General features: G+C 40.0%; 1 protein-coding gene across 1 annotated transcript in view; it reads right to left on the bottom strand.

Annotated features, from left to right (window-relative positions):
* CENPF (centromere protein F) overlaps nucleotides 1-24,118 on the bottom strand; it is a 62,034-nt gene that overhangs the window by 35,398 nt on the left and 2,518 nt on the right. The window contains exons 2-9 of the mRNA XM_047840892.1: nucleotides 23,855-24,057; nucleotides 22,621-22,817; nucleotides 17,349-17,470; nucleotides 16,816-16,907; nucleotides 14,440-14,731; nucleotides 13,114-13,316; nucleotides 4,453-4,578; nucleotides 3,365-3,493 (exon numbers count right to left, since the gene is read on the bottom strand). Of these exons, the coding sequence (XP_047696848.1) occupies nucleotides 3,365-3,493; nucleotides 4,453-4,578; nucleotides 13,114-13,316; nucleotides 14,440-14,731; nucleotides 16,816-16,907; nucleotides 17,349-17,470; nucleotides 22,621-22,817; nucleotides 23,855-24,016 (1,323 nt within the window). The 5' untranslated portion in view covers nucleotides 24,017-24,057. The remainder of the gene's footprint in view (nucleotides 1-3,364; nucleotides 3,494-4,452; nucleotides 4,579-13,113; nucleotides 13,317-14,439; nucleotides 14,732-16,815; nucleotides 16,908-17,348; nucleotides 17,471-22,620; nucleotides 22,818-23,854; nucleotides 24,058-24,118) is intronic.

Here is a 24,118-nt window from a genome sequence, read left to right on the forward strand (position 1 = left end):
CAGAGCACTGTGGGTGACAGCATAGAGGAGATCAAAAAGGGCTGGGTTTGGAGAGAAAGCAAAAGAGAAAAAAAAAATTTAACTACAAAAAAAAAAAAAGACACAATGAAATAGTAATAAACAACCAAAAAAAGAAAAGTTGAGATAAGAAACAGACCGGAAGTGGGTGCCTGGGTGGCTCAGTCAGTTAAGCATCAGACTCTTGATTTCGGCTCAGGTCATAATCTAACCGTTTGTGAGTTTGAGCCCCACATCGGGCTCTGAGCTGTTAGTGCAGAGTCTGCTTAGGATTCTTTTTCTCCCTCTCTCTGTGCCCCTCCCCAGCTTGTTTGTTCTCTCTCTCTCTCTTTCTCTCTCAAAATAAATAAAAACTTAAAAAAAAAAAAAAAAAAAAAGAAAGGAAAAGAAACAGACTGGGAGAATGTATTTGCTATGAAATAGACTGGGAGAGGGGCGCCTGGGTGGCGCAGTCGGTTAAGCGTCCGACTTCAGCCAGGTCACGATCTCGCGGTCCGTGAGTTCGAGCCCCGCATCAGGCTCTGGGCTGATGGCTCGGAGCCTGGAGCCTGTTTCCGATTCTGTGTCTCCCTCTCTCTCTACCCCTCCCCCGTTCATGCTCTGTCTCTCTCTGTCCCAAAAATAAATAAAAAAAACATTGAAAAAAAAATTAAAAAAAAAAAGAAATAGACTGGGAGTAAGTATTTGCTATATAACAGATTTAAGATTCTATATCCAGGGGTGCCTCGGTGGCTTAGTCGGTTGAGCATCCAACTTTAACTCAGGTCATGATATCACAGTTCATGAGTTTGAGCCCCTTGTCAGGCTCTCTGCTGTCAGCACAGAGCCTGCTTCCAATACTGTCTCCCTCTCTGTCTGCTCCTCCCCCACACTTTCTCTCTCAAAAATAAAAAATAAATAAACATTAAAAAAATGCATTTCCATAATACAACAAATAGAGCACATCTTTGGTTCCATTTAGAAAAAGGGAAACCAATTTTTTAAAGGAGTGAATAATAGAAGTAGACAGTTTTATGCAAAAAAATACAAACATATATCAACTTCTGAAAGAAACATCCTCAGCGGTAATCAAGGAAGAATGAATCGAAACAACGATTAAGATGACTTTTTCACTTCTTAGTTGACAAAATTTTTAAAAACAGGATTATCTCCAAGGATGAGAAAAAAAATAGGACCTCTCACACTGGGTGAGAAGGTAAATTACAATTTTTTGGAGAGCAATTTGTCAGAATCGATCACAAGGGAGAATACATCTGTCCTTGAGACCACCAATTTCACACATGGAAAGGTGTCCTACAGAAACATGCACGTTACCCAGTAATGCAATCTCCAGGGCTACAACGAACAAGGTGACGTTGACAACCTAAACATCCACCTGTAGAATAATTAAACTAGAAAACATCCAATAAAAGCAAGGCTCAGACACTACCAACAGAATGTTGCATTTGAAACAAAAATAAAACTGGTCCTTTCTTATAGACTCATAGACCTCTTCAAAAAACAAAACAAAACAAAAAACCCCAAAAAAGAAAAAAATAATAAAAAATAAAAAGCCTAGCATGGAGCCCAATGTGGGGCTTGAACTCATGACTCTGAGAATCAAGACCTGAGCTGAGATCAAGAGTCGGACACTTAACTGATTGAGCCACCCAGGTGCCCCAAAAGGACTTTTTTTTAAAGGGTCTTGAAGGAAACCCTTTAATAGTTATCCTGGGAAAGGAGGATTTTTATTTTCTACCAACCTTGGATAGCTGGATAGAGAGAGGATCATGAGCACATCAGAGAACCCCTAATTAGTACATAACACATGACAGTGATGGTTACCTCTCCCCATTCCAGATGCTTCCCCATCTCTGGCTCCTCTACGAAGAGAGGGCAACTCGTCCCACTTGGTTATATCCTGAACTTGAGAGTTAACCTGTATTTCCCATAAAATGAGACTCTACTTGAATGGTAAAGCCTTAATTTTAAAAATAAACAAAGAAGCAAGCACTAAGAAAGTAAAGAGATGAATCTCTGACATATTCACAGTAAACTCCACAATGTGTCACCCTGTCAAGCTATATGGGTCAAGTCAAGAAAAGAGCGAAGGACTATAACCCATCTGTTGTGCTGTTTTCAAGCTATGGGATTCGGTGCTTGTGTTTACAGGTAGAGCAGGGAACTAAATAGGCGAAAGCCTGTCCTCGTGGAAAGATTTGAGTGATAGAAGGAACATAGCATAAAAAGAAACAAAGAGGGGTTCTTGGGTGGCTCAGTCAGTTAAACGTCCAACTCCGGCTCAGGTCATGATCTCGCGGTTTGTGAGTTCGAGCCCCATGCCGGGCTCTGTGCCAACAGCTCAGAGCCTGGAGCCTGCTTCGGATTCTGTGTCTCCTTCTCTCTCTGCCCCTCCCCCACTTGCACTCTGTCTCTCTCTCTCTCTCTCAAATAAACAATCATTAAAAAAAAAAAAAAACAAATGAAATAGCTGTATTGTACAACAGATGATATGCCCTATGGAGAAAACTTAAGCAAGGTAAAGGAAACAGAAAGTATTTGAGGATAGGGATCTATGTAGTGACCAGGGTAGATGTCATGGATAAAGCGACATGAGAGCAGAAAGCTCAAGCCAGTGAAGGTGCCCTACAGATCCATCTGGACACAGCACCTCCCTGAAGATGCTGAGCGTGTTCTACCAATAGCAAGGAGGCCAATAAGCGAGGTGCTGGAAGGGCCACCAGGGTCCTGCAGACCTTTGGAAGGATGAGCTCCTACTATAAGAGAGGCGGGAAGTAGCTATAGCTGTGAGTAGGGGAGTCCCATAACCTGACTTACACTTTGAAACACTCATTGCTGGGGTGCCCGGGGCGGAGGGGTGGGGGGCGCAGTTGGTTAAACATCCGACTCTTGATCTCAGCTCAGGTCAGGTCAGGATCTCGCACTGGGCTCTGTACTGACAGTGAGGAGCCTGCTTGGGATTCTCTCTCTCTCTCTCTCTCTGCTCCTCCTCTCAAGCTACCCCCCACCACCCCCCGCAATAAACAAATAAGTCAGTGGATTATAGTTTTCAGCGCTTTGACTATTTGTAGGACGTGAATTACTCCGGGCGGCTCCCACCTGGTGATATGACCCCAATACACAGGAATATCACACCCCTCCCCAGACCTTCAGATCTGAGGTCCTCACTCACTCCCCTCCTTCTGTAAGTGAGGAAGCGCAGACCCAGAAGGATTCAGTTTGCTCTCTTCTTTGATAAGGAAGGCAGCTTTCCTTTGGAAGCATCAGAATGTCAGCCGTGAGACAGAAAACGCACGGACAAGGAAAAGGGGGAACAAGTGAGGAGAGAGGTAAGCCAGCTGCCTACTTTATCCAGGTCAGCCTGCAGGATATTGTGAGTGTTCTTGGCCTGCTGTAACTCCTGTGTGAGTCTGGCTTTCATCTGCGTGCACTCCTGGTCCAGCGCTTGGCAGGCGCGCTGTTGACGGCCGAGCTCCTGAAACACCAAAGACACACGCATCAGTCGGACGGACGCCGGTTAACGAGGAGACTCCGGGGTGAGCCGCCAACCTCCTGCAGGCCATGCCACGCTGAAAGAGCAGCGCACAACAGGGAGCCAGGCTGACCACTCACCTCATGGTAAACATAACCCATCGAGTGCGGGTCCCGGTGATGGGACGCAGGCCTCGGGGGGAAAGGGGAAGAAGTCCGCCAGCTGACCGCGTGGAAGCTAGCCGGCTTCCGTCCCATCCCCAATCTTACGTTCCTCATCTCTGTTTCCACAAGCCCAGGGGGGCAAAAGAGAGGAGAGCTGAGCTGTCACAGTCACGCCTCAGCTAGGAAATCAAAGGCGCTCACAACTGGGGCTTAAGATCTCAAACACCACAGCATCACTTGCAATTGAGAACCACAGCAAGGATATGCCACCAGTGAACTCTGATAACCGCGTCAGGATACCAGATTACCATTTCCAGGCGCTCTTACTGAAAGGTTAGAGAGCCTCAGTCCATACGATACGCTCCGCCAGGCCAACTCACTTGCCCCTGGCAGTAATACTTCTGGAATTTCTTTCCCCAGTACATCAGCTACCTTTCGAATATATTTGCCAACCCACGGGCTTTAGAAACAGGTGGAGAATAGGATACAACTCCCTTCACAACTGAGGGTGTTTGAAAGACGAGAGATGATCCTTTCCTACTTGGTATTAAATCGCAAACAAATCAGAGGACACGGATGAAAAGGAACATGCTGGTTAGCGAGTCCCTTCTCCCATCGAAAACCGAAAGACGGAAGTGTGAAAGAAAACAGGGGAACCTTTTCCTCACAAAGCCGTTCCTCTCTCACGGAACACCTCAAGTGACGACAAACAGCTCCTCTTTTCGGATGATGAAACTGTGAAATGCCCAACAAGAGCCTTCCGGGCAAACTCCTCGTGAATCCATTTACCTTACTTACCTCTTGAAACTCCTTTTCTTTCTCCTTGATTTTCTGTTCCAGAGAACACCTGGCACTGTCTGCATTTTGTCGCTGACAGCTCAAATCTTCAGACAATCTCCTCAGTTTTTGTTCCAACGCAGCACACTGACAACAAATAAAAACGGTCACTACACAAGGATCCGAGGCAAGAAGCAAATATTTGGAATTTTAGAAAAGTGAGTCCTGAGATCTGGTTCAAGTTCATCTTTGTGTTTTGACATTTTGTGTCATAAAAAGCTGGGATTAAAATGATCAGCAAAGGGGTGCCTGGGTGGCTCGGTTCGTAAAGCATCCGACTGCTGCTCAGGTCACGATCTCGTGGTTCACAGCCCACGTCAGGCTCTGTGCTGACAGCTCGGAGCCTGGAGCCTGCTTCAGATTCCCTGTCTCCCTCTCTCTCTGCCCCACCCCCACTTACACTCTGTCTTTCTTTGTCTCTCAAAAATCAATAAACGTTGAAAAAATAATTTAAAAAATAATGAAATGATCAGCAATTACGAAAACCACTATATTCATGTTAGCACACATAATGCTTGTATTTGGGAAATATTAGAGAGGATGTAAAGTATTAGACCATTTAAATAAATACTCCATAATTTGAACTATGAAAGAAGAAATATGTGTGTCTGAATAAAGATTCATCTAACATTGTTGCATGGAAATGAGAGGTTCAAATGCAATGATGTTGACCTGTGTCATTTAGAAGCTGTAAAATAATCAGAGGGTACCCATCACCTTCATATGATAGTCTGTTTCAAGCATAATAAGATTTTGCGGGAAACTTTAAATATTAAAATACTTCTTTCCACAATGCTCTCACTGTGCCATTTTAAATTCTGAAGGTTCACAGCACTCCAGAGAATATCACAACTGTTTTTAACCAAGCTGCCATAAATAACACAAAGAACAGTCTTTTTGCCTTTGTACATAGCCAATTTAGGATGGCTAAATCAAAACTTAGGATGCCCTTCTAAAATTAAACTGGAATAAAATGGTCTTAAATCATCAAGTTTTGTTCCTCTGAATCTTCCCCATGGTGTTCAAATCCCTAAAATGCCCTACAAAACAACTCCAAATTCCAGGGAAGAATAAGAATACTTCATATGGGTGGGGGAGAACTCCCTGGTCTAAAAGAAATGTGCCAGTATTTGGCAAATATCTCTTCTAAAGTATTTTTCTGAGACTCATTAGAGTCTCATCCAGAACTATTAGAAATATATGGGGCACCTGGGTGACTCAGTCACTTAAGCGTCCGACTTCGGCTCAGGTCATGATCTCCCGAATCGTGGGTTCAAGCCCCACATCAGGCTCTGTGCTGACAGCTCAGAGCCTGGAGCCTGCTTTGGATTCTGTGTCTCCCTCTCACTCTCACCCTCCCCTCCTCTCTCAGAAATTAAAAAAAAAAAAAGAAAGAAAGAAAGAAAAAAGAACTATTAGAAATATTAGAAATTTAACAGAGAAATTGGAGGAAAAGAAAGCATGACATAATACTTTGCCAGAAGACCAGTCAGACACCAATTATTAACTAACCAAAGATGAAAGGACCAAAGCTGGTCATTAATGACTAAATGATTTTGCAACTATCAGAACTTTACATTTTTTTTTAATGTTTATTTTTGAGAGAGAGAGCGCATAGGGGAGGGGCAGAGAGAGAGGGTGACCCAGAATCTGAAGCAGGCTCCAGGCTCTGAGCTGTCAGCACAGAGCCCGGATGTGGGGCTCGAACTCACAAACCTGTGAGATCATGACCTGAGCCAAAGTCGGTGCTTAACCGGCTGAGCCACTCAGGCACCCCACAACTATCAGAACTTTAAATATACCAAATTCAAAAGAAAAATACTGAGCCAGTGGTACAAATTAATCCACTGCCTTAGACATTAAGACACCTTTGTCACTATCTTTACTGTTCTTGAATCTTTAAATCCCCAAGGAAGAAGATTATAGAAAGTATTTATAAAAATAATAAATATGGGGGTGCCTGGGTGGCTTAGTCGGTAAAGCGTCTGAGCCTTAATTTCAGCTAAGGTCATGATCTCACAGTTCATGGGTTTGAGCCCCACATTGGGCCACACAGCTGGCAGCGCGAAGCCTGCTTGGCATTCTCTCTCTTTCTACCCTTCCCTGGCTCAAACTATCTCTGTCTCTCTCAAAACAAAGAAACTTAAAAAAAAAAAAAATGATGATGATGATGATGATGATAATAAATATGAATCCAACAAATATTTATTGAGAGCCTACTATATGTCAAGCACCCTGCTAGGCACTGGGGATGCAGCAGGAAACAACTCCGATAAAAATCATTGCCCAAAGGATGGCCCCAATGTTGGTGGTTGACAGTGGCTAAGGAAAAAAACCCATGCAAGACAGAGATGAATGAACCCTTGGTGCCCTCTGCTGGCCCTCCTTCAAACTGCAACACATCCCACTACCCTCTCAGAATCAACAACTCTTACTACAGGAGTAGGTTAAAAAAGAGCGTTTAGAAGATACTTAGATCTTATTTAAAATTTTCTAATGACATTCCGATATCGATGACGCATAATCCACATAATAGTAGCTGACCACTAGGTGTCACGAATGTTCCGTAATATTCTAAAATCGTGCCCAGGGCTGAAATCCTTGAAAATATGCAGTGTGTGACCCTGGGCACTCATTTAAGACCCCGGGGCCTCAGCTTTCATCTGTGAAATATGAGTGCTGAACTCCAGGGTTGCTGCCAGCCTCAATATTTCTACTTGAGCTCAAACTTTGTACCCCACACAGATTGCAAATACTTGGAAAAGAAGTGTACTAGACACAGCATAGGTTCAAAGAACATGGTATTGATTTTGATTGAATTAGCTCCATTTTACTTACTGGGTAGTTCTAATGGTAGACCAGGGAAGAGCAAAAACCAAGCATAATTTGACTAGCAACACATTTGACTAGGTTATACAATGCTAATAGGCAAGAGGGAGAAAGGTACACTGAATTTTCAGCTAGGTGGATTTGTAGCTCACTGGAAAAAAAGGAAGCCAGAAAGCATTGAATGAATGGGTCTTAAGAGCCTGGAGGAAATTTTCTAATAGAAAGCCAGAGCTAAGTTCTGAGCACTGTCCTAGTCAAAAGTTTTAATTCACGATCCGGTAAGAAGAAACCCTGGCAAATACGTTAGATAGAACAAAGATTCAGTGATCCTGTCATACCAAAACCAGTAAGACAAAGTATAATAGAGTAGGTATAATTCTGATATATAGGAAAGCCTGAGTTGGCAGATAGGCAACTGAAAAGAAGCTTAACTGACAAGGAACTCCATGTAATAATAATATGTTATTATAAACTCACCATGTGCCACACACTAGGCTAAGCCTTTATAAAAATTATCTCATTCTTTTTTTAAAATTTTTATGTTTATTTATTTTTGAGAGAGAGAGAGGAAGAGAGAGAGAGAGAGAGAGTGAGCACGAGCAGGGGAGGGGCAGAGAGAGAGGGAGACACAGAATCTGAAGTAGGCTCCAGGCTCCAAGCTGTCAGCACAGAGCCTGACACAGGGCTTGAACCCATGAACTGGGAGACCATGATCTGAGCCTAAGTCGGAGGCTTAACTGACTGAGCCACCCAGGCTCCCCTAAAAATTATCTCATTCTTTACAACAATCCTATGACACAGGCATTATTAACACCATTTTATTGATTAGACAGCGGAGGCTCAGAACTCAAAAGCAAAACAACTGGGATGTGGCAGAGTCAGGGCTCAAATCCAAGTCTTTGAGACAAAGACTATAAACTCAGATTGCACAAAGTGAATAAGTATATGGGTCAAGGTAGGTCATGATCCCATTGACCCTCCACTGCATCCTCACTCACTGAATCAATATTTATCAACAGTATCTCTGCAAAGCACTGCACTAGGAGAATGTCTAAAAATGAACCTGGACTACCACTTCCAGTAAGAATAAATAAAGGTACATTTCCCTATTCCTCCCGTTGAGAACAATTCAAAACCCTGGACAAATGAAAGAAAGCTCTAAGAGGAGAGAAGATTGTGCAACTAGGGACTTTAGGACCCAAGGGAAAAACATGATGGTGCTGAAAGAAAAGAACTGTCAACCCCAGAATCCATATATCCTGAAGAAATAACGCAGTAACAAAAAGAAAAACTAGAATGTGTGGCCTAAAAGCATGGTTAAAAGAAGTTCTCTAAACAAAAAGGAAATGATGAAAGAAGGAAACTTGAAAGGAATTGGGTAAGAAGGAAAAACAAGGTAAGCAACAACATTGGTATAAATAATAGGCTTTCTTTCTCTTCTCCAGTTTTCTAAGTTATGTTTGACAGTTAAAGCAAAAAATATAGCACTGTCTGATGTGGTTCTATACGTAGGTAAACACTTAGGAAAATTGTGTTATATGGGCAAAGGTAAAAGGATAAAAAGAGCAGTAAATTTTCTGTAATCCATTAGAGCTGCTTAAATGACAACACCAATAGGCTGATAAATTGTGTGTATATATAATGTAATATCTGGAACAGTCACTATAGCTCTACAAAGAAATACATCCAAAAGTATTAGAAATTATACAATATGTTCAAGTAACCCACAGGAAGACAGGCAAAAAGGAAACAACAAAATGAAAAAGAAATAGAAAACAAAAAATAAGATATCAGTTTTAAGCCATGATACATCAATGGTTACATTAAATGTAAATGGTTTAAATATGCTAATTAAAACACAGATGTGGGAAGAGTGGATTTAAACAAATATACCCAACTATACGTTGTCTTTGCAAAACTCACTTCAAATATAATAATAAAAAGGCTGAAAGTAAAAAGACAGAAATACATCATGCAAACATTAAAGGAAAGGTAGAATGCTACGTTAATATCAGAAAGAGTAGATTTCAGAATAAAGAAAATTACCAGAGACAATGAGGGCTATTCTATAATGGTAAGGGTCAGTCCACAAAGACATAGCAATCCTAAATGTGCATGCGCCAAACAACAGAGCTATAAGATATGTAAAGCAAAAACTGATAGAACTGACAGGAGAAATAGATAAATCAACAATTATGGAAGAGTTTCACCATCCTTCTTTCAACAATTGATAGACAGGAAACCAACAAAAATATGGAAGAATTTAACAACACCATCAACCAACAGATGATTTGGGGCTAAGGATAATTTTAGAACACTCCACCCAACAACCGAATATATATATTTTTCCCCCAACTGCATAAAACATACACCAAAAAAGACCACTGTCTTAGGCCATAAAACAAGCCTCAACAAACTTAGAACTGAAATCAGAGTATCTTCTCTGAACACAATGGAATCAAATTAGAAATCAATAACAAAAAGAAGAAAAATCTCTAACCACTTGGAAGCTGAACAAGGTATTTCTAAGTAATCCATGAAGCAAAGAGGAAGTGTCAAGGAAAATGTTTTAAAAATACGTTGAATTGTGGGGCGCCTGGGTGGCTCAGTCAGTTAAGCGTCTGACTTCAGCTCAGGTCAGGATCTCACGGTTCATGGGCTTGAGCTCCACATTGGGCTCTGTGCTGACAGCTCGGAGCTGGAGCCTTCTTCGGATTCTGTGTCTCCCTCTCTCTCTGCCCCCCCCCCCAAAATAAACATAAAAACACTTTAAAATTTTTTTAAAAATAGAAAATAAAAATACGTTGTAATTAGATACAAATTAAAATACAATACCTCAAAATTTGTAGGACACAGTTGAGGTAGTATGGAGGGAAATTTATAGCATTAAATGCCTGCACTGGAAAAGAAAAGCCTCAAATCAATAATCTAAGCTCCTTACTTCAACAACCTAGAAAAATAAGAGCAAAATAAACCTAAAGCAAGCAGAGGGAAATACCAGAGTAAAAATGAATACAGTTGAAAAAAGAAAAATAATAGAGAAAATAAATGAACCAAAGAGCTGGTTCTTTGGAAAGATCAATAAAAGATCAACAAATTGACAAATTTTATTGTTGTTACTGACAGATTTGACATATCTCTAGCAAAACTGACAAAGAGAAAACAAGAGAAGACACCACTATCAGAAACAGAGAACATCAGGGGTGCCTGGGTGGCTCAATTGGTTGAGCGTCTGACTTTGCTTAGGTTGCGATCTCACACTTGTGTGTTTGAGCCCCGTAGCAGGCTCTGCGCTGATGGCTCAGAGCCTGGAGCCTACTTCAGATTCTGTCTCCCTCTCTGTCCCTCCCCCACTTGCATTCTGTGTGTGTGTTCTCTCTCTCTCAAAATAAATAAACATAATAATAAAAAAATTAAGAACAAAAAAAGAATCAGAGAATATCACCCGACCTATCAACATCAAAAGGATAAGAAAATACTACAAATAACTACATTTGTAAGTTTAAAAATTTGGATAAAATGGACCATTTCCTCTAAAAACACAAACTACCCCAACTCATCAAATATGAAATAAATAATTTTAATAGCTATATAACTATTTTTAAAATTAAATTTGTAATTTTAAAACTCCTCCCCAAAAATCTCCAGGCCCAGATGGTTTCATGGAGAATTCTACCAAACATATAAAGAAAGAAATAACACCAATTCTTTCTTTTTTTTGCAAGTCATGGATATCTTAAGAGAGAGAAATACCACCGATTCTACATAATCTCTTCCAAAAAATAGGAGGGAACACTTCCCAATTCATTTTATGAAGCTAGTATGATCTCTGATACAAATACCAGAGAAAGACAGAACAAAAATAGAAAACAGCTGACCAATATCCCTCATGAATATAAATACTAAAATTCTCACAAATTATTAGCAAGTAAAATCCAGAAATGTATAAAAAGAATTATACACCATGGCTATGTAAGGTTTATTCCAAGGATACAAGGTTCGTTCAAATATTTGAAAAGTGATCAATGTAACTCGCCTTATTAACAAGCTATTATTCTATACGAGTACATGTGAATCTATAATTACCTTTAAATAATTTTGAAAGAAAGAAATAAAAGAACAGAAAAGAAAGAGAAAAGAAAAGAAAAGAAAAGAAAGGAAAAGAAAAAGAAAAGAAAAAGAAAAGAATGAACCTGCCTTCAGGAGACCAACAGAAGATGTAAGTCTACCTACAACAGAGGTTCTTACCTACTGCCTTAGAAATATCTAGAGAGTTTATTAAAAGTAAATTCTTTGGGCCCACATCAGACATGGGTCTAACAGGATTAATTCTGCAAGTTTCTCTGTCATTCTGACAATTAGCCAAGTGTGGGAACCCAAAGGGCTAGGACACAGGTAACGACAATAAAAGGGTGTTAAGGGGGATGCCAGGAGAAAAGATCTCACTGCATTAAAAGATGAAGGAAGTTGCATACGGGCTGAGGAACATGTCAAGAGTATTCTAAGAGGAGAGTGTGCCAGGCAGAAAGGCAAATGTGAGCAAAACGCTGGACCCAGATAAAGACTGGATTCAGGAAGCGCCAAATAATCAGTTGGTCCTAGAAGAGAATTCATTTTTCTCTACACTTGTCACCATTCACCATATTATCTATGTGACTCTATATTTATGTTACATCCAACATTAGGATGAAGCTTCCCAAACGCAGTGCTTTCTGTCTATTTTCTCACTGCTTCATCCCCAGGTCCAGAACAGTGTCTGACGTACAACAAGCAGTCAACAACAAATCAAATGAATCCGTGAATGAACGAATTTAAATAAATAAATAAGTAAATAAATAAATAAATAAATAAATAAATAAAACACTATTGATAGATTGGGGACAAAGCAACAACCACAACAACAAAACACCCTCAAACACGCTAAGAAAGTTGGCCTTAAGTGGAACCTTGAGATTCAATTGCAGGAGTATGTATGTTGGATCCAAAAGTAGATCAATTAGGGGCACCGAGGTGGCTCAGTCAGTTAAGCATCTGGCTCTTGATTTCGGCTCAGGTCATGATCTCAAGGTTGGACTCTGCACGGTGATGGTGCAGAGCCTACTTGGGATTTTCTCTCTCCCTCTCTTTCTCTGCCCCTCCCCTACTCAAGTTTTTTCTCTCTCTCTCAAAATAAACAAACATTAAAAAAAAAAAAAGTATATCAATTAAATTCTTTTTTTTTTTAATTTTTTAAAAAAGTTTATTTATTTTGAGAGAAAGAGTGAGAGAGCAAGCAGACAAGGGGCAGAGAGAGAGGGAGAGAGAGAATCCCAAGCAGGCTCCACACTGTCAGCACAGAGCCCAATGTGGTACTTGAACTCACGAACTAGATCATGACCTGAGTCGAAACCAAGAGTTGGATGCTAACTGACTGAGCCACCCAGGCGGGCGCCCCAGATCAATTAAATTCTATCGTTCCTCCTAAACCTCTTTAAAGCTCCATTACTTAGTTGCCTCTTGTATGTGTCAGGTGCTGTATATACATAACCTTTATTCTCCTGCACCCTCTGAGATGGAAAAGAAATCAGCAACTAGCCCAAGCCACTTTGCTGGGAAATCGTGCATCTAGATTGGACCCCACACTTACCCGGCTCTAAAAAGAACTTACTAGTTCAATTGCACCAATACTGCCTAGTATGTATTAATGAGGCTCGTTACTAACATTTATTTCAGAAATTTAAGTGTATGAAAAACATTTCCAAAGAATTATATGACAAAGTGTAGGTTTTCAAGAACTCATGAAAAGTCCAGTACCTTGGTTGATGCCTGGTCGTACTGTGCTGTCATTCTCACGAGTTCATCCCTATTTTTATTCAAAACTTTCTCTTTTTCCATTAATTCCACTTTTGCTTTCTCCAGTTGGAGTTGGAGTTCTTGACATTTACTCGCGTGGCCTTTCGTTTCTTTTTCTTGTCCTTGCAGACGTAGTTCCAAATCACTAATCTTGCTCCTTAGCTCTTAAACCACAAAGTCCACACTTTAATTAATATGTATTTTTCACCAAAAATTTACATCTAAATTCAGACGGTGTCATTTCTGTTATTACTCTGCTCTGAAACCTTTGGTGGGACAAATCAATCGATTCACGTTACACATGGAAGATACTTTAATTGGATTTAATTTTAATGGTTAGTCTCTATTGTCATTCGTATTCTAATATCCCATAGGAAGCAGGGGAAACAAATTTTCTGATGTTTTCAGAGAAACTTGGGAAAGAAAATGGTTTTCTAAAAATCGTGAAAAGTACCTAACTGAGGCTGCAAAAAGTGCATCCCATATAATACCCTACCTTAAAACTACCACTTGATTTTTATATACTGGTGAACTAATATTTGTTTTGTGCCCATATCATATGCAAATGAGTGCTAAGCAGTAAAAAAATCACACTCCCATATTCTCTGGTAGCTTTACCTCCAGTGAAGATCAAGACAGTATGAACCTCCTATACTGCCAAAATTAACAATAATTTTTTTTTTCATTTTTTTCCCTACATACACACAATATTGGCTCCAAAGACACTGGCAGTGGGACAATTCTCACCAGTGAACATTGACGGTGATTTTCAATATATCATAGCACTGGAAATTATCAGAGTCTGCAGAGTAGACTCCAAAACACCACCTGGTACCCTTGGCTGTCAGCTGTAGCATGGAGCCATGGCCAAGGTTACAGGTTTGCTCCCATATGGACTACCTGGCAGTGCAGAGCACACGCCTCACCTCTGCCCAAAGCCGGGCCGACCGCAGGCTTGTTCCAGGGGCCACAAAAGAAAGTCAGATGAGAAGCCTGGGGAGGGTCAACTGAAATCAACCTACTGACCCTACTTCTGGAAAGACAAAGCCACTCAGCCTACTTTTGAAGGCTTCGAGGCACCAGCTTTTTAGTACAAATAAAAGTATATTCGAAAATTGTGGTATCTTTTAACCCAAAATAGTATTTCCCATCACCAGACTGAGGTGCTTACTTCCAACGTGTCCAACGAAATACATGAGCACTTCTTAGGACTAGAAACATCTGGAATCACCTCTGAAATGATCTTAGGAAAATTTCCTTTCAACTTAATTTAGCTGAAAAAGTTACCTTGATTCTGGGCTTTTAATTGATCCAAAAGATGAGAATTGCTAGAATTATCACAGAAACTGTTACTCGCATCTCTTTTCCCTGTTTGCAAAGTTGATCTACTGGGAGTCATCTCTTGTTCCCCAAAAAAAGGAGATGCAGAGAAATCTCTCCTAATTGGAGTTTTCAGTGCACCCGACGGAAGCCGACTAGGGGTCTTTTCTTGTTGCCATGAGAACACGGATGATGAAGTCTGATGCCGTGCAATGTCCCGGTGGTTCATTGTACTTTGAGGAATAGCCTGACTCACCTTCTGTAAAGACAGAAACTCTTTAGAGCCCTTTAGACTTCTCAATATTCAATGCTATTCATTTTCAGATAGAACATAAAGACAAAATACCAAGAAGTTAACACTTCCACTGTGTACCAACAAAGAATGTTCATCAAGTCAAGGGAACCATTAAGTGCCAATATCCAGTGAAGGAACTTTCTAATGGTTAGACTTTAGGATTAAAGGGTTAAGCCACTACCATCTGAGTTCCAATCTATTAAGATGGGTTCCACTTTTATATTTATTTTGCATCCCTCATATACTCCATTAAATACAAGTGAGTATTCACTACCATTTGAATTCTGAAATTTGGTTTTCCTATGCCTGTCCTTGGTTGCTTCCCCCTGTAGCTTTGCACAAAGAGAATCAAAATTAAATATTAATCTAAAGAACTCTTTCAAGAATCTCACTTTCTACCATACCACTCCAAAAAAATGACGTATCAGGTGTTTTATATTATGTATTACACATTTGTGGATTTGCTACTGCTTTGAATTTTTTTTAATTCAAGAATACAGTGTTTTATTAGTTTCAGGTGTACAAGGATTCAACGATTCTATATATTCCTTAGTGTTCCTCAAACAAATGTACTCTTAATTCCCTTTATCTACTTCTTTTGTTCTTCTCTCTGCCTCTGTTCTGACAAATATCAAGACATGGCCATAGATGCTGCATTAAATTCTTTATAACAAAAGCTTTTCTTGCCACAGGGAGAGGTTTCCTGTTTGTAGAGACTCGAATTCTTCCATCAAAAACCTCTGGGCATCAATGTCAGAAGAATGGGTACCAATGACTGGACTGGACCGGATAACAAAGCACATGATATTTCTAAGACAAACCAGAAAATTACTGTTGAATTTTTATTCATCTTGAGAAGCAACACCTTTGCTATATATCAGAATCCTAATGACCTCCAAAAAAGGCTTAGAGGCAGGAAAATAATTAAAATTGTTAAAGCTCTAACAGGTACCTTTTGGCCCTCAACATTTAAGGTATCTACTTATAAATTCACCCTTGGGGCGCCTGGGTGGCGCAGTCGGTTAAGCGTCCGACTTCAGCCAGGTCACGATCTCACGGTCTGTGAGTTCGAGCAACGCGTCGGGCTCTGGGCTGATGGCTCAGAGCCTGGAGCCTGTTTCCGATTCTGTGTCTCCCTCTCTCTCTGCCCCTCCCCCGTTCATGCTCTGTCTCTCTCTGTCCCAAAAATAAATAAACGTTGAAAAAAAAAAAATTAAAAAAAATAAAAAAAAAAATAAAATAAAATAAATTCACCCTTAAACTCTTTGCTGAATTGTCCCATCTCACGGAGTTCTTATGTTTAGCAGAAACATAAGTTTGCAACATGAGGTGCAAAACTGGAATTTTGTTGTTGTTGTTGTTTTTCTTTTTTTTAGCAAATAACATCACACAAACAGAGACAGTAAAGTTAGTTCTACAGATACCAAGTATTTTGGGGGTCAGTCCCTAAGCTAAAAGCAGGGGTTTCTAATACCTGTATTTTGTTTCTTTTGTTGACATTAAATCTCTTTGCCCACCTGTTTATTTACCAAAATGGAATTTAATACCCTGGTCAGCAACTTATTTAACAGGAATGGGGAGATTACCTTAATAACATTCTCCTCGAAATAAACCCTTCATAAATAATGACCTTCAAACCCCATGTCCCCCGTGGCAATCCCCACATTCCATAAGGAATGAATATGAAGCAATGGCCTCCGGGTGATAAAGCCAGACAGAGCGTCTGGAATGACTCTGCTCCTAACCTCTCCTTACCATTAGATCTTAACAGGGAAATAATTATATGGTTACAGTTTCTATAGAATTTGATGAACATCTGATGTCTAGGGATAAACTGATCTCCCCACTCTATTTTTTCACTGCTACTTGTTTTTAAAACCGAACAGTGATTACAACTAACGTAATGAGCCAGCACTTTATCTTCTCAGTGTAAGAAAAATGTGTCGAGCTCTACGTACACCAGATTTTTCTCTAACCTCGTATTTCTGTATATCAAAGTACTGTTTCTTCAACCACATACTCTATCGTGAAGCCCATAATTAACTTACCTTAGCCTGCAAGGCTTTAACCTCTGCCTCTAATCTTTTTCGTTCTTCAACTTCTTTATTATATTTTTCTTTTAGATCTTCGTATTTGGAGCCTAAACAAAGACAATGAGAAACAGTTTGACTTCGGCCACTGATTTCATAAAGGAATTCACAGATGAACAATCATCACAATAGTCTAGAAGTGAATATCTTGCTTGGTACACGAAGTAAACAGAACATTTGGGTTTGGACAACAGATGCTGATCAAATTACTCAAGTGTCAAATTATAGAGACATAGGTGCTTTGAATATTCTCAACCTGAATTACTTTTAAAACACACTGCAGGATAATAAAATGAAAAGTTTGAAGGCTTACCTGGTGGCTCAGTATGGCTCAACAGATACACAAATGGATACATTGCCCATGCAATGCCCAAATTAAAAAGTTTTTTTTTTAATGCTCAAATTAAAGTTGAATTCAAAGATAAATTAATTGATTTCTTTGCCCAAATTAAAATCCCAATAAAAGAGCTATGAAGGGAAAAAATCCTTACCACTGTAATGTTGACTTGGTGTTAGTGGAGTTGCAAAAATTTTTTGTGGTGTAGTGCATGGATGCAGAGAGGCATCTGCAGACTGTGCGGCTTGGTGGCTTCTTTCAAGTTCAGATTTACACCTGTTCGAAAAGGACCCAAGAGGATGCCACATTAGAGCAAATGCTACAGAATACCAGCACTACGCTCCCAGAGAGTGATAAACTTACAAAAAACCCATCCCTCTAAGAATTCTTCAGCACTACTACATGTACCCAACAGACATTTAATAAGAACTAACTCATGTGACAGACTCAGCCCCAGGCGTCAAAGGCACTCAGTGTGGTCAGGGAAACAGAAATATGAACCAAGAATTCCAGTGGTATAAAGGCTATAATGAAGATCTGTAAAAACCACTATGGTAACAGAGTTGGGAGGCTGGGGATATATTCTGAGCAAATTTTGTATTCTAAGCCAAAGAAAGACATAGGAATATTAAAACAAACAAACAAACCCCCCAAACACCCCAGAACTTCAGAAACATCGAAAGAAACTGGTGTCGCCGAAGCATGACTCAAATCATGAAACCGAATGACATCACTTGTGATGTGAAATCATTACAAAAACCTTACAAATACCTGCCATGAATTTTATGACACTTTAAAAACATAGACACAAAAATCCAGTTAACGTAGTGCATCTAGAGAAGACAGGGCTGGAAACCGTCACAAAGAAATAGGAAGCTATACACTGTATATCCCGTTCTGAACACCTTTCAGATCAGACAGCCTAAGGGAATAGAAGCCTCAGATCTTGCAAATCTGTAACATTTGTGATTTCAGCTCAACACAAGAAATGAAATGAACACCGTATAGAATGGCTAGTATAGAATGGCTATTGACGTGCACGCGACAGTCTCTTGTGGACTGTTGGCTACATATAAGGTGTGAAGAAAGCAGTAAAGAAAGTGCCCCAGTGCCCTGGCTCCACCCAGTTCCAAACTCAATCTGAGAAGGAAGAAACAATGTCTGGACTGAAAAGGACTACTCAGCAAATCAAATCATCACGTTTGAGCTTATGGTAGGTAACAGCACCATCCAATAGAAAAGGTTCTACTAACATTAAAAGAGTAAAAAGAAAAAATGAATTTAGTCTTAGTATTATATTTAACTATTTTCAAAATACTATCACTTCAACTTGTAGTCAATACTAATTATTGACTAATACAAAATACTATTATTTTACATTTCCTTGTACCAAACCTTCAGAATTTGGTGTGCATTGTATACTTATAGCACTACTCAATTTGTAATAGTCACATTTCAAGTGCTTAATAGCCACCTGTAGCTAGCCACTACCACAAGGAATAGTCCAGATCTATAGACTACCAAAGGTGTAACAAGTTTGGCAATTCTAGAGATGAATTTAAGAAAAAAATTTTTTTAGTTTATTTTTTTGAGAAAGAGAGAGAGAGAGAGAGAGAGAGGGAATCCTAAACTAGCTCTGCACCATCAGTGCAGAGCCTGATGTGGGCCTTGAACCCACAAACAGTGAGATCATGACCCAAGCTTAAATCAAGAGTCGACACGTAACTGACTGAGCCACCCAGGCACCCCAGAGATGAATTTTAAAGAATCTTGTAAAATCGGGTGTTTCTTTCCCCCTCAAATTCACGTGTCATCCCCCTTTCCCTATGTTCATTTTTTAAAAGAGTGTATTTATTATAAATACTAAATAAAAGTATGCCCTTGTACTATTTTTATAAACCTTTACTCCTCCTATTTCCTATGGAAAAAAAACAAAACAAAACACAAATTGCCACCAAAAAAAAGCACTAAATTAAACTATTTTCTGTATGAGATCATCAATACTCAACAGTTTTTGACCCACATTTCAAATGGTTCAAACCTAACGTGTTTGAGACCTTCCTGAAACCTAATCAGTGGCCGCTGATGGAAAAAATAAGTTTCTGTCCTGTACTTGAAGGTTACCAATGAGAATTTGAAAATACATTCAAGAGTTTTTGTAGTTTATAGTTGTCACATTATAGACAATTGTACTCTTCATAGTTTTTATAGTCTCAAGGTTAGTTTATCAACGTTTATTTATTTTTGGGACAGAGAGAGACAGAGCATGAACGGGGGAGGGGCAGAGAGAGAGGGAGACACAGAATCGGAAACAGGCTCCAGGCTCTGAGCCCTCAGCCCAGAGCCTGACACGGGGCTCGAACTCACGGACCGCGAGATCGTGACCTGGCTGAAGTCGGACACTCAACCGACTGCGCCACCCAGGCGCCCCTCAAGGTTAGTTTATAAACATTTATAAACATCTATACCTATGTCATAGATAATAAGAATACTTTTTTTTAAAGTTTATTTATTTTGAGAGAGAGAGAGAGAGACTGAGAGAGAGAGAGAGAGAGAGAGAGAGGCCGAGGAGGGGCAGAGAGAGGAGAGAGAGAATCCCAAGCAGGCTCTGAGCTGTCAGCACAGAGCTCAATGCGGGGCACGAACTCATGAACTGCTAGATCATGACCTGAGCTGAAATCAAGAGTCAAGACACTCAATCCACTGAGCCACCCAGGCATCCCATAATAAGAACACTCTTAAACTAAATGTGCTGTCCTAATCCCACAATGGTGACAATGGCAACTGTAACAACTAATGATAATGTTGACATTTACCAGGGTGCTAGGTGTCACGCACAACTCTGAGCACTTTGTATCCGCAAGAACCGCTATCAAATGTCACTTTGCAATAAAATAGAGAAATGTATACAAAAGTATGTTTATCTAAAATATTAGAAATATAAACATTTCTGTCTAAATTATGAAAACCAGTATTTCTAAAACCAGCAGCCAAAATGTGCTTTCAGAGAAAACTATTCTGGCCTTCTGAAATCAACTCCCGACTTCTCTAGCACCTGTTTTTCAAAAGCAACTGCCTATCTTTCATTCATTTATTCATTTGACAAATATTTGAGGGCCTACCACTGCCAGGTGCATGGGGCACAGTGATAAGATCGACAAGGTCCCTGTTCTCATGGAGGTTGGTACAGCAGACAACAAACAAGAAAACAAAAAACTCAGTGAAATAGAAACGATTTATCATTCTAACATGCAACTTCTAGGTATGGATAGGACACAAAATTATAAAAAGATTTCTGTGCACCTAAGTTCTCTTCACAGGAAGACAAATCAGAGTCATTGCAAAATGTCTGAACTTTCAAAAATATGTTTGAGAGGTAGGTAGGATTAAGATTATTGCAGTTATGTTAGGAAAAACAAATTCCTTGGTATCAAGATATTTATTAATTACAAAGGGGAAAATAGTAACTTCCCAGTTACTATTCTGGGTTCCCAGAAACCCAGACAATACCTTAGCCAGGTAATCAGAGTAAAAGTCATGTTACATTATGTTACCCTGATAGTATACGCTGAAACAGAAACATCATCACTTCTGTGGTATTCTCACCCAAAATTCATAACCTCAATCGGACCCAGTGGTTCTCAATCCAGAATGACTTTGTCCTCCCAAAAGACATTTAGCAATGCCTAACGACATTTCTGATTGTCAAAACTTGCAGATGGGATAGGTGCTACCGGAATCTAGTAGGTAGAGGCCAGGGATGCTATTAAGGACACTACAGTGCCCAGGACAGCCTTCCACATCTAGTCCAAAAGAACCATCTAGCGCAAAATATGAACCATGGCATTGCTGAAACCCCTGATATAATCAGTGAGAAGAACAACAGAGAGACCCAAATTGAGGACTATTCAACAAAAGAGCTGACGAGTTAACCTGTCAACAGCTGCAAGGACACAAAAGGCAAGAAACTGTCACAGCTTAGAAAGAGACTAAGACAACATCAACTAAATGTAATGTGGGATCCTGCATCAGATCCTGGTAAGGACATTACCGGAAAAACTAGTGAAATGCTAATAAGGCCTATAGTTTAGTTAATAGCATTGAACCAATGTTGATTGCTGGTTCGGTCATTATGCTTTGGTTATATTGGATGTTAACTACTGTTTCTGTAAACCTAAAGTTATTTCAAGAGCACCTGGTGGCTTAGTCAGTTGAGCTCTTGATCTTGGCTCAGGTCATGATCTCATGGTTCCTGGGACTGAGCCCCATGTAGGCTCTGCCCTGACAGCGTAGAGCCTGCTTGGGATTCTTGGTTTCCCTCTCTCTCTGCCCCTCCCCCGCGGGCACACTGTCTCGGGCTCTCTCTCTCTCTCAAAAATACATAAACTTTAAAAAAAAAGTTATTTCAAATAAAAAAACATTTTTAAAAAAATTTCTGGGTGTGTATTAGCAGAATCAACAATGGGGCAATCTACTAAAGTCCATTTTGCTTCCAGTCTGTATTAGTCCTTGCTATTTTGACCAAATTCCACTATTAAAACGAAAAGGTATCATTTATAAGCTAGCATTTAGGTCCCACTAGATTTATTTTGACTGATGTCTCAAGTTGTTTGAGGATTTCTTTTTAATGGTAAAGAAGTCAAAAGCGCCATTTTTTATTGCTTAAATATGGCACTGAAACTGGCAAATCGGTTATGTAATGCTTCAGATGGAAGATGGGGATCTCAGTAGGAAGCTCTTCTTGAGTTTGCTCCCTTCTCTCTCCAGCCTAGATTCCGTGGCACAGGATTTTAACCACTCTCTTCACAGCAGCCTCAATTATCCATTGTCTCCTATCCCATGACCCTGGCTGAAAATAACCCTAAGTCAAACCTCCCATTCACATTCTTAGCATTTACATCGCAGATGCTGACGGGGAAATAAAAAGCGTACAACTCTATAGATGGGTCCCACTATCAACTCCTGGACTCCAGTCTCAGCTAGACCCTGAGTGTTCCTAGGTCCTTCTGAAACCCCCTACTTCTCTCTCTTATTCTCGCAACAGCTTTTCTACTCAGAGGAAACAGAAGCCATCAGTATTAGCCATGCTTTCACTCCCCTCCGCCTTTTCAGTACTCACTGTTGAGAGATTTGGCGTTATTTATTACACCACCCAGTAACAAACACAGTGTCTTGCACATGAGACAGCTTAATAAACATATCCTGAACAAAGAAATGAATAAGCAAAAAGCCATTTAATGAATTTATATAGTACTAAGCTATGTGACGATAGGAAGTACAGAAGAATTACTCTTCCTCAAATCATTGTTTATTCCACTGGGGGAAAAAACTGCAATTCATAATTGTATCATTAAAGGAAAAGATAAAAATGCGTCTGACGAACACATATAAATGACATCCATAAAAATACCATTCAAAAAAATTACCTTTTCAGTTCCTGTTCCAGTTTTTCTATTTGTTTTTTGCTGGAGTTCAGTTGTCCTTCTTGGAAATTCACTTGTGACTCCTTGACTTGAAGTTCATGAGAAATTTTCTGCTTGGTCTTCTCCAGATTCTCACATACTTCCATCAAGCTCTGGTTCTCCCTTTTTAGGTTTGCACCCTCAGTTTTTTCATGCTCAACCTAATGGAGATTGTGCAGAAAGAAACGGGTCTCTTACTTTGTGACTCTACCAAGCATTATTTGTAAGTCTGAGCTCAACACTGACAACTAATGTTTCTGAGATGTGGTTGCTATAATGCACATGTCAGTGCTTCACGAAGAACAAAGAAATTTTAAATGACCCCGCTTGGTAGCCTATAGACAGAAAAGTTCTACAAAGTCATCGATTACATTATCTTTGGTCAGGGCTACACACGTACCTTTCCTAGAAAGGGAGGCTTTAATGTCCTTTCAAGATAACAAAATCAAAAATAAACCCTATAAACCTCCCTTAGCAATTCATTTCAAAGTCTGGCTGCTAAACTCAGTTATTGTAAAAATTCTCCCACTAGTGAAGACGTTTTAGAAGCAGTGACTATACCACTACCTTGTTGGCTCATGCAGAGGTAAGGAAGAAGCACTGTTTAAATTTTCATTTTCTATTTTGTTTTAAGTTTATTTATTTATTTTGAGAGAAAGAGAGCATCAGGGAAGGGCAGAGAGAGAGGGAGAGAGAAAATCCCAAGCAGGCTCCGAACTCCTACGTGGGGCTCGATCCCATGAACCGTGAGATCGCGACCTGAACAGAAATGCTTAACCGACTGAGCCACCCAGGCACCTCTAAGTTTTCATTTTCTAGCCCAGAAGAGAAGAGGACTGGGAATACCAAGTGAAAAGCCCACTATCAGAAAGTGATATCCATTTGGACTGCAAAGGGCTCTAATACTAGCCCCTAAATTCTGAGCTGGAGAATTCTGGCCATGTGGGTACAGAGTACAAAAGTAATTTCCAATGTGCGGTCCCAAACGGAGTTAAAATGGAACTCAGCAGCTCTGAATCTTAGCAGGTAAGCAGAAATGAGGACAGACGGATGAAGAAAATGAGGCAATTAAAATACAAATGACTGAAAAAAGGAGAGGGGCGGAATACCACCTGAAGACAGCATGATCGTTTTTCTCGAAATTTCAGACCAAGCTCAAATACGTGACAAGGTTTAAATACCAGCATTTCACTGATACCTTCTGTTTCTGCTTCTGCAGCGCGGCCTCCAGAGTCTCAAGCTGAAACTGCCGTTGCTGCCTTTCCTTCTTCAATTTGTCCAGCTGCCCTTCCAGCTCTTGAATTTTCTGGAGCGCTCTCGTAGGCAGGCCCTCTTTCCATTCTTCCAAAGCCCAGCTCATCTTGCTCTCCTTTCTTTACTATTCTCGCATTTATAAGTAAACTGAAAAGAGTAAGCAGACTGTTGGGCTTAATACAGTAAAAGGAAACTTACAAGTCTCAGA

Source organism: Prionailurus viverrinus, chromosome F1 (genome assembly GCF_022837055.1).
Source record: "Prionailurus viverrinus isolate Anna chromosome F1, UM_Priviv_1.0, whole genome shotgun sequence".
Taxonomy (NCBI): Eukaryota; Metazoa; Chordata; class Mammalia; order Carnivora; family Felidae; genus Prionailurus; species Prionailurus viverrinus.